This window comes from Phragmites australis, chromosome 1 (assembly GCF_958298935.1).
Source record: "Phragmites australis chromosome 1, lpPhrAust1.1, whole genome shotgun sequence".
Taxonomy (NCBI): domain Eukaryota; kingdom Viridiplantae; phylum Streptophyta; class Magnoliopsida; order Poales; family Poaceae; genus Phragmites; species Phragmites australis.
In genome coordinates, this window is record NC_084921.1 from 18079034 (window position 1) to 18088289 (window position 9256).

A 9256-nucleotide genomic window follows, 5' to 3' on the forward strand; every position below is an offset into this window, starting at 1 on the left:
CGATACGGTCTCTGTTGGAGTGCGATGCGGTGCGTGGGAGATGGCAAAAACACATGCACACTATTGCGGCCGGCGGATACTACCTCTGTTGGAGATGCCCTTAGGGCGATGTCCTCTAGTCACTGGCACAAAGGGAGGGCTCCTGTGAAGGGGACACCTTTGCATGGAGGAGCATAGTTGCGAGCGCATATTACGGGACAGATCTATCGAGTGAGAGGCAAAGAGACGCAAGAAGGACGCGATGCAAAGACAGCTTAAGCTTAGAGAACAAGAGGTGCATGTGGCAGGCACTGGGACACGTACTTTGTTGTTGCTCATGTAAAATATAAATGTTTGATAAGATTGGCTCAAACGTACAAATCGTGTCGCTCGAGCCTTTTATGTGTTCTATTGCAATCGGACGGTTCTGTATCACGCTCGTTGGACAAATTGTTGCTTTTTGTTGAGCATGCAATCGAGGAAGAAGAAAGTGCATCTTAGCGCCTTTCCGTTGTGGCGGCATGTTTTTTTTCTTTGGGGCGCGAATCGATCGGACGGTTGAATTTAGATGCTATTACGACCATGTAACAATGAGGGAACCACATATTCATAAAAGAGGTGCAAACCATATATGTCAGAATTTTAGGAAGGAAAAATGGGCACCCTCAACCTCAATGTGGTAAAGTATGAGCTTAGATTACATTCGATTTCTCCTGTGCTAAAATATTGGAACAATAATATAACAACTGCTGTACACATCGTGCATGCTCTCGGCTTTTAGTAGCCTGCAAAAAGCGGCGGCGGTGGCGACTGGTATTTCGTTCCTCGTACTGGCGGGACGATAACTGGTGGCGGCGGCGGTGACGCTCTGGGCGTGGGCGGTGGGGGAGAAAAAACTGTCGGCGAGGGAGACGCCACAGGTGGCGGCGTTGACGCTCTGGGCGTGGGCGGTGGTGGAGAGAAAACTGGCGGCGGGGGAGATGCCACCGGTGGCGGCGGTGACGCTCTGGGCGGTGGCGGAGACGCAACCGGCGGTGGCGGGGACGCTACTGGTGGTAGTGGCGGAGATGCCATTGGCGGAGGCGGTGCTGCCATCGGTCGGGGTGAAGGAGGCGGTGGTGAACGACGCTTGGGTGCAGGTTTGGGAACCGGCTTCTGCGACGGCCACCCACATGGTTTAACCTTGGTGCAGTCCACCGGGCGGCTCACAACCGGTGCACACTCACCTGCACTCCTCTGCATCGGCCTTGACTGTCCCATGCAGTTAGCCTCGTCGTCGAACGACCTGTCCACGTTCCCATCCAGCACGGTGCACTCGATGGCCTCACGCGTGAAGAAGTTATACGAGACCGACAGATTTGCCAACGCCGGCAGCTCACATACGTCCTTGGGCACCGCCCCTGTGAACATATTGCGTGACAAGTCCAGCTGCTCGACCTTCGACAGCCCGGCCAGCTTCGGCGGGATCGATCCGGTGAGCGCGTTGCCGCTGACGTCGAATACCGTCGCGCTGGTCAGGAGCCCCGTCTCAACCGGCAGGCAGCCAGTGAGGCTGTTGTTGATGAAGATGAACTGGTCGAGCGTGGCGGCAGCCTCGCCGATGCTACGAGGGATGCACCCGCCGAGGTAGTTGTTCGCGAGGACGATCACCGTCGCCTTTGACTTGCCGATGGTTTCCGGGATACCGGAGGTAAACCGGTTGTTGTTGAGAAAGATGGCGTCGTACGGCTTCAGGAAGAGCTCCGGCGGGATCGGGCCTTCGAAGTCGTTGAACCGGATATCGAGGTAGCTGAGCTTGGGGACGCCGAGCACCGGGGCAGGGAACGGGCCGACGAAGCGGTTGTTACTGACGTCGAACTCGTAGAGCTCCGTCATGTTCCTGATCTCCTCCGGGATGATCCCACAGAATCGATTGGAGTTGAGGTGGAGCACGGCAAGGTCCTTCATGAGGCCGATCTCCTTGGGCAGGTACCCGGCGACGTCGGCGCCATTCATGTCGAGCGACGCGACGGCGCTCACCGACTGGTTGTGCACCGACGGGACGCAGAACACACCGTTGTAGGAGCACACGTCGGGGCCGACCCAATTCCCGGTGAAGTTGTTTGGGTCGGAGTACAGCGCGTCCTTGAGCGCATGCAGCGCCTTGTGCGCCGCGAGGAGGCTGGGGTTGTTGATCTTGATATCGATGCCAATGTCGATGTGGACGTGGTCGTTGCTGTGATGCTCGAAGGCGAGCAGCTGGCGGCGGTGAATTGCTGCCGCCTCATCGGTGGTCAGCGCCAAGGACGAGGAGAAGAGAAGGGCGGCGACGAGGAGGGGCGGGAAAGGGAGGGAGCCCATGGCCATGGTCAGGAATGGCTTATCAGCCTTGGCCGAAGCCAACGGCTGGTTAAGGGATAGCAGAGAGAAAATGGTAGCGGAATGTGTGGCAGCCTAGGTTTTATACGGAGCTAGGCGGTTTATAGTTTGGACGGTGGAGAGGATTTAGAGGGAGAATATTAGTAGTTTTGTGCTGTCATGTGGTTTGCAGAACAATTCATATTTTTCAGTTGAGTACTTTGATTTGGTGTTGCGCTTTAGGGCCGGAGATCCCTGATATATATCAATTTTTACAGCCTAAGAAAAGGCATATTCTTGGAGCAAATGTGCTACGGCAAAATATTTGTGATAGCTGAGAAATCAAAATAGACTTTTCAGTTGCTAAAAAATAGTGTGATCGATGAAGAAAAATGGTCAAATCTGAAGGAACTTTTAAAGAAAAATGTTCTAAATCTGAAGGAATGTATAGGGGTGGGCGAAATTTATTACCAAAAGTGAAAAATCAAACCGAACAAACTTGTTAATCTAGCGTGTGTTTGGTTCACGGCACTAGGCCCGGATGGGATCGCCCCGTCTATCTTTTCTGCGCCGTCGGGTGTTTGGTTTGTCGCCTGGATTCCCCATCCAACCGAATATTCTTCAGATCCTGGATGGATTCTGTCCGGAAAAAAAAAGGCGGACGAAGCCATTCACGTCCGTGACAACCGCCAGTTGCTGTGTCGCGCTAGCAGAGGAAGCTAAAAAGCTGTTGTAATGTATGTATATGTTTTTTATTTAACTCTTGATTTTATTTGGAGTATAAAAGTGACCTAAAAATTCTAAATGTTTTTATGATAAACTAGAGCTTACTTAGTAATCCATTTTAATTGGTTTGATAAAAACATGAGCCAATATTTAATTAAAATTCTGTAAATAAGCTTATTTTTATAAATTCTAGCAATTTTTAATACTCAAATAAATTCTCAAAATAAGTAAAAATTCACTAATATTCTTCTCATATGATGTGCAAATTTATAAAAATATTTTTAACCCTAAATTATTTTATAAAAAAGTGAGTTCCTTTACAATACTCCATTTATATGCATTTTTATCATTTCATGTGATTTTTAATTCAATTTGAATTCAAACAAATTCAAGCTTGCATATATTAATCCAACTATTGCACTCAGCTCATCCAATCTCTCCAACCAAATATAAAACTAATTCATTCTATCCACTCTAATTTCACCAACTAAATAAACTAGTTCATCTCATCCATCCAACCAAACAGAAAATTGTTCATCCCATCCAAAAAATAGAGATAGTCTCATCTCATACAATCTCGCCCTCCAACTAAACAGTTGGACTTGTTTTTAATGCTTCGGCCGTTATCAACCATATAGCCTCAAATAGCCAAAGATTTCGTTATTCAGGCACCGCGAGGGCTTCTAATGAGAGCACATGTGCAGGGGCCTCTATTTTGAGGTGGCCTCAAGAAGCCCATCTTGCAGCAAGCCTACCGCCAGCCATACATAACACCCTAAATTTTAATTTTTTAATAATTTAAAATTTTGCTAGAATTTTAAATAGGAGTTGCATTTTGTTTAATAGAATAAATTAATTTCTAAATTTAATTTTGCCATAGGTTATATATATGTTTGATGCATTTATGATGTCGTAGTTGCAATAGGTTTTTTTATGCGTGGAAAAAGTTTGCTAGAAGTCACTCATTTAAAACTTCTTTTGAAAATTAGCTCAAATTCATAGAAGAAAAAGGATTTCAAAATTTATAAATCCTCTCGGGCCCAATCCTCCTTCCCCGACCCATTTCCTCCCCCTTTCTCCTTTCCCGCATGGGCCGCCCCCTTTCCCCGCGCTGGGCCACGCCCGAGTCGACCTGCCCCGCACCAAGCCGTCCTCTTTCCAGCCCTCTCTCACTGCCAGGTGGGCCCGGCTGGAGCCGAGTCCAGCTGCCACCCGCCCGAGCCAGCTGCCTCTCCTTCCTCCTGCCCAGGGATGGCACCCTCAATTTTTGCCACCGCCGGTTCAGATACAGCCTCCCCAAGCCGTTTCGCTCCAATTAAAGTCCGTAGCCGTAATCTCCGCCCCTCAATCACTCGAACCCGACCATTTCCCCCTCGTTTAATCCTCCCAAATGTGAAAGCCGCCGCATTTAAGGAAATCAAGGTTGCCGGCCAATCTCCTCGAATCTGTCCAATTCTCTCCCTCTCTCGAGTATTTAAGCCACTCATTGTCTCCGTGGTGACATTCCTCATCCATTCCCCTCAGTTTTCCTGCTCGGATTCGTCCCTGGCACCAGTTTCTTCTTCATCGTCGGTAAGAGCTCCGCCACTGCGACATTTCTCCATGTTCGAGCCGCCATTGACCTCGGCTCTTTCCCCTCTGGTGTCGCAGGGCCGCAGGAAGCACATATCGTTGCTTCTCAGCTTCTCTGTCAGCCTGAGCTCAAGGGTCGCCAACTGCCCACTCCGTTGCCAGCCGCCCTCGACCTTTATCTGTCGGCGTGAAGCCTTGGTAAAGATTCCCCATGAGCTCCTCTTCCTTTTGCGCTTTGTCCTGTCATGATCCGTGGCCGTTTGCACCACTTCGGCAAGGTTCCGGTTACCCCGCCGCTGTCGGCCGGCTGCCGGCCGTGTTTGTACCGCCCGGCCGAGCTCCTTTGATCCCCAACCGCCCGATCAAGATCCGACAGCCACCATCGCATACCCCTTCGTTTATGATTTTAGTCCATCGTGGAACAGTGGACCAGCCCTATGGACATGGTCCACGGGTCCATGGGCATTTTTCATAGGTTTTCCAATTCAAAAATAATTTAGTATTTGATTTAGGATGTCATAAACAGAATTTTCAGTATAAAATCAATTCAGCCTGTCCTAGCTGGCTTGCTGTGATGGTCCTCCAACGCGCACGAAGGTGCTCAGCTACAAATGTTAGCTAAAACGGCATGCACAGCGTATACTTCACAGAGAAAGGCGTGAAATGAGTCGTACACGTAATTAAAATACTCCCTTTGGTCGCATGAGGGCAAGCTGACACTGAGCATGCTCAAATGTTGTCCACAGGAACGTGAACGTGGGGCTCTGCAAAAATTTTACCCACGCTCGCTCGTAATGCTGGGCTTGCGAAGCAGCAGCTCAACGAGGCCTGTGATCAACGAAGTCTGGAGGTCCGTGAAAGCGTGATGTGCGAAGGGTTTTCGCATTTCGGGCCGCTACAGCCTACGTGATGCAGATGACCACTTCGGCGCGCAATTCGCCACAGCCTGCAAAGGCTTGACGAATGGTTGCTCCTCGAGAGACAAGCTTTTTATTTGCTACGGTGTTGTGCATGTCTTCACTAACCAATATGTGTGAAGCATTAGAAATACTACTCCAACCTCCTGGATTGAGTGTGCCTTCGGTAAGGCTTTAGGCGGAGGGTTAATTCGAAACCCCCCATCTTTTTAAGCCGTAGGGACCTTTGGATAGAGTTGTGTTAATAATACTTAGTCGAGGGCTGCTTTGACATGTGGAGTTATCCTTCGCACTATCGGATGTGGACCGATTTGTATTGGCTGAATGATATGTTTATCCTCACATCTACAGTTTTGGATGTTTTTCTCTCACCCCATTTGTCGAAGGGGTTCGAGTTTAGGCTTACCGCCGAGAATTTGAGTGAGTAGTGCATTTACCGAAGGATAAATGATATTATCGATTCTCCTGTTTCATGTTACCACACTTTTGGAACCGATTGGTGTGCTGCGGAATCGAAGGCAGTAACACTTCAGATTTCCATCTTGCGGAACTAGGGGTGCTTCGCAACTTTCTTGAATACACATCACAATCAGTGTATGCGTGGGCATATATACCTGAAAAATACATTTCGATAATTTTGATATGTTCAATGTGTATGCGGAGGTGCCCGGCCTCCCGCGAAAGGGGGGCAACCCTTGGACTCTTTGTTTCTACGAAGGCACACTGCCTCTTGATTGAGGTCAGCCGTACTTCGTCTTTTGGTTGCCACGAAGGTTTGTTAACTCTTAATGGTGTCAGCCGTCACTTCGTCTTATAATTTTTTGCAAAGGTGATGCCTCGGCTTTGAGGTCAATCGATGATTCATCTTTTCATTTCCGTGAAGGCGCGTTGCCTCTTATTGAGGTCAACCGTCAATTCATCTTACGATTTTTGCGAAGGCGATGCCTCGGCTTTGAGGTCATTCGACGCTTCGTCTTTTCATTCCCGCTTAGGCGCATTGCCTCTTATTGGGGTCAACTGCCACTTCATCTTACAATTCTTGCGAAGGCGATGCCTCAACTTTGAGGTGAAGCAACGCTTCATCTTTTCATTTCCGCGAAGGCGCGTTGCCTCTTATTGGGGTCAACTGTCACTTCATCTTACAATTTTTGCGAAGGCGATGCCTCGGCTTTGAGTTCGATCGACGCTTCATCTTTTCATTTCTACGAAGGCATGTTGCCTCTTATTGGGGTCAACCGTTACTTCGTCTTATAATTTTTGCGAAGGCGATGCCTCGTCTTTAAGGTTAATCGACGCTTTGTCTTTTCATTTCCGTGAAGACGTGTTGCCTCTTATTGGTGTCAACCGTTACTTCGTCTTACAATTTTTGCGAGGGTAAACGTTATCCCTTGTCCTGTGCACCGTGCAATCGGTGTTTCAACATAACAGTACAGATAAGAGCGAAAGATTGTCAGCTTCATCCTACGAAGAGTATAGATTTCTGCGAGTGATTCGTATTATGCTTTATAAGCGAAGGTCAAAATTTGTATGTGCTCTTGAATAAAGGATAACAATCTTGCACATGCAAAGAGTGATCTGATTTGTTCAAACAATATAGGCGCATTGAGTAAGCCTTTTGTCAATTTGCGAAGCATAGACACTTCGACATTTTTATAGTGAAGGATGAAACCTTCTCACGTTGATAGCCTTAAAACAAAAGGCGGCGCCTTTTGCAATTGTGCTAAAATAATAAACGCTTTGACATACAAACTAAGGGTAAATAGTTGATGCATGTGTAATATAGGTGCGTGAAAAATAAATGGCCTGCTGCCGACTTTCTGCAAGCCCAAGAAGGTCTAGACCATTGCGCGAAGGCCCAAACTGTTGTTTTCGAAGCCCACGTGAGAAAGCCTCAACGGCTCCTTGCGAAGCCCTATTTGTGCTGGATGAATGCGCGAACTCAAAGACCAGCCAGGTGAAGGCCTACGTGCGAAGGCTATCGCCGTTGTAGGCTCACATGCGGAGGCCCACGCACGTTGATGCCGGGCGAAGGACTCCGCGTGTTGATGACGCCAGGCAAAGGACTCCGCGAGCCACGCACGGTGAAGAACCACGCGCGTGATGGCAATTCGGCTGTTAGGCTTGGATCGCCTTCTCTTCGCCTCAATCTCTCCTTCGCGTAAAGGAGATGATCTGCGGGAGCTCAGGCCTAGTCCGAAAAACCCTCCCATTGTGTGGGGCAAAGTCCGCCTGTCCCAGAGCCCCCGCGGGCGAGGCGAAGTCCGCCACTCTGGAGGCCTGCGCGCCAAGGCCATGACAAAGACCTGATGTGAATAATGCACGGACCAGCGCGCGAGGATGCGGGCAGCTGAAAGCCATCTAGCGCGCGGGAGTTTTCCGAAGGTCGCGAATCACGCGTGGAGACATAGGCGCGTCAGATGTGCGAAGCCTGGCACGCTGAGACGGGGGCGCGCGAAGTCTGGCTCGACGCGAGATGTTTCTTGTCAATGGCTCGGTCCTCGCTGGGGACTCGGCGTGTTCAAACCTGCCGATGTCTGTCAAAAAGAAATAAAAACTTGCCAAACGCATGTTAAGCCAAGGAGCCGTGAAAGCTTTGATGCAACTGTAACCCTTATGCAATACATGAACGATTCATATGTGTTGGGGATCATCTTCCGTCACCCTCTAACTCGAAGGGAACCGCGAAGTTTACTGGAGATGCTACGTGATAGCTATCGTGCTTCTGTTGCAGGAGTTTGTCTGTCAGCCGTGAAAGTCAGGGAGCGAAGTTGGTCGAAGGGTGCGGGCACCCTTGCATCTTCAGGTTCCCGAACCGGTGAAGGCAAAGGCTCATTACCTTCGCCTGGCGAGCGAAGCCCCGGTTCGCATCCCGCATCTTTTGGAGCAAGCGAAGGCGTGAGCTGACCTTCGCCGGGAGGCGAGGGCTGCCTGGCACGCGATCGGGCGAAGAAGGCTTCGGCACCCTTCGAAGGGATGGCCAGCTTGACAGAGTGGGCCCGACTACGGTCGTCCTGGGTACTGTTGTAATTATGGGATCATGCTCATTTGTACCATAATGCCCCCAGATATTCCGGGAATATAGCAGATTAGGGGGTAAGATATGTAAACGGAACCCGTGATCGCCGGGTACGGGCTATAAATAGAGCCACAGTGTAACCGTAAGGGGTAATAAAAAACTGTTTCGCCTCCAGCACGTGTCACTTTGAGGGACCTTCGATATCTCCGCGCCCGAAGGCCCACCTTGTTGGGGACTTCGATCCCAACAGTTGGCGTCGTCCACGGGATCGAACCCATGAAGGCATGCCACCCAAGAAGAAATCGAAGCCACCCGGAGCAGCGGAGGCGTTACTGGAACCCCCAGCCGCGGTCGGGCCTTCGGCCGACAGAACCACTCTGGCCGTACTAGGATCAAGTAATGCTTCAGCAGGGGGGGCTTCGGCCGGACAAGAGCAGCATTGCGAAGTTGACACAGGACCACAACAACCTGCTGATGGCCGACATGACGAAGCACTCCGGGTTGACATGGAGCAAATGCTGGTCATGTAACCAATGGATCGCACTCGCTTCGATCTTCCAGAAAAAGAAGGCGAAAGGGGGCGGAAGGAAGAATGGGAGGAACTCGGCGACTTAGCAGAGTTTGAACACGAGGAAGAAACAAACGAAGAAAGAAACGCAAGGTTAGAAGCCGAAGAGTTGGAAAGGCAGCTAGCGTAGAAGAAGCGCAT

At 49.9% G+C, this 9256-nt stretch overlaps 1 protein-coding gene across 1 annotated transcript; it reads right to left on the reverse strand.

Moving 5' to 3' along the window:
• Positions 1-756: 756 nt before the first annotated feature.
• On the reverse strand, positions 757-2351 carry LOC133888176 (pollen-specific leucine-rich repeat extensin-like protein 3). The gene is made up of 2 exons (XM_062328331.1): positions 914-2351; positions 757-847 (listed from the first exon to the last, which is right to left on the reverse strand). Exons 1-2 carry the CDS (start codon positions 2323-2325, stop codon positions 757-759), a joined length of 1503 nt encoding a protein of 500 aa, XP_062184315.1. The 5' UTR covers positions 2326-2351.
• Between the last annotated feature and the right edge of the window lie 6905 nt (positions 2352-9256).

Coding starts and splice junctions, on each gene's coding strand:
- LOC133888176 (XM_062328331.1), bottom strand. CDS start 2,325: ATGGCCATGGGCTCCCTCCCTTTCCCGCCCCTCCTCGTCGCCGCCCTT. Junction 848..913: donor CCACCGCCCACGCCCAGAGC/GTCAACGCCGCC, acceptor GCCCACGCCCAG/AGCGTCACCGCCGCCGCCAC.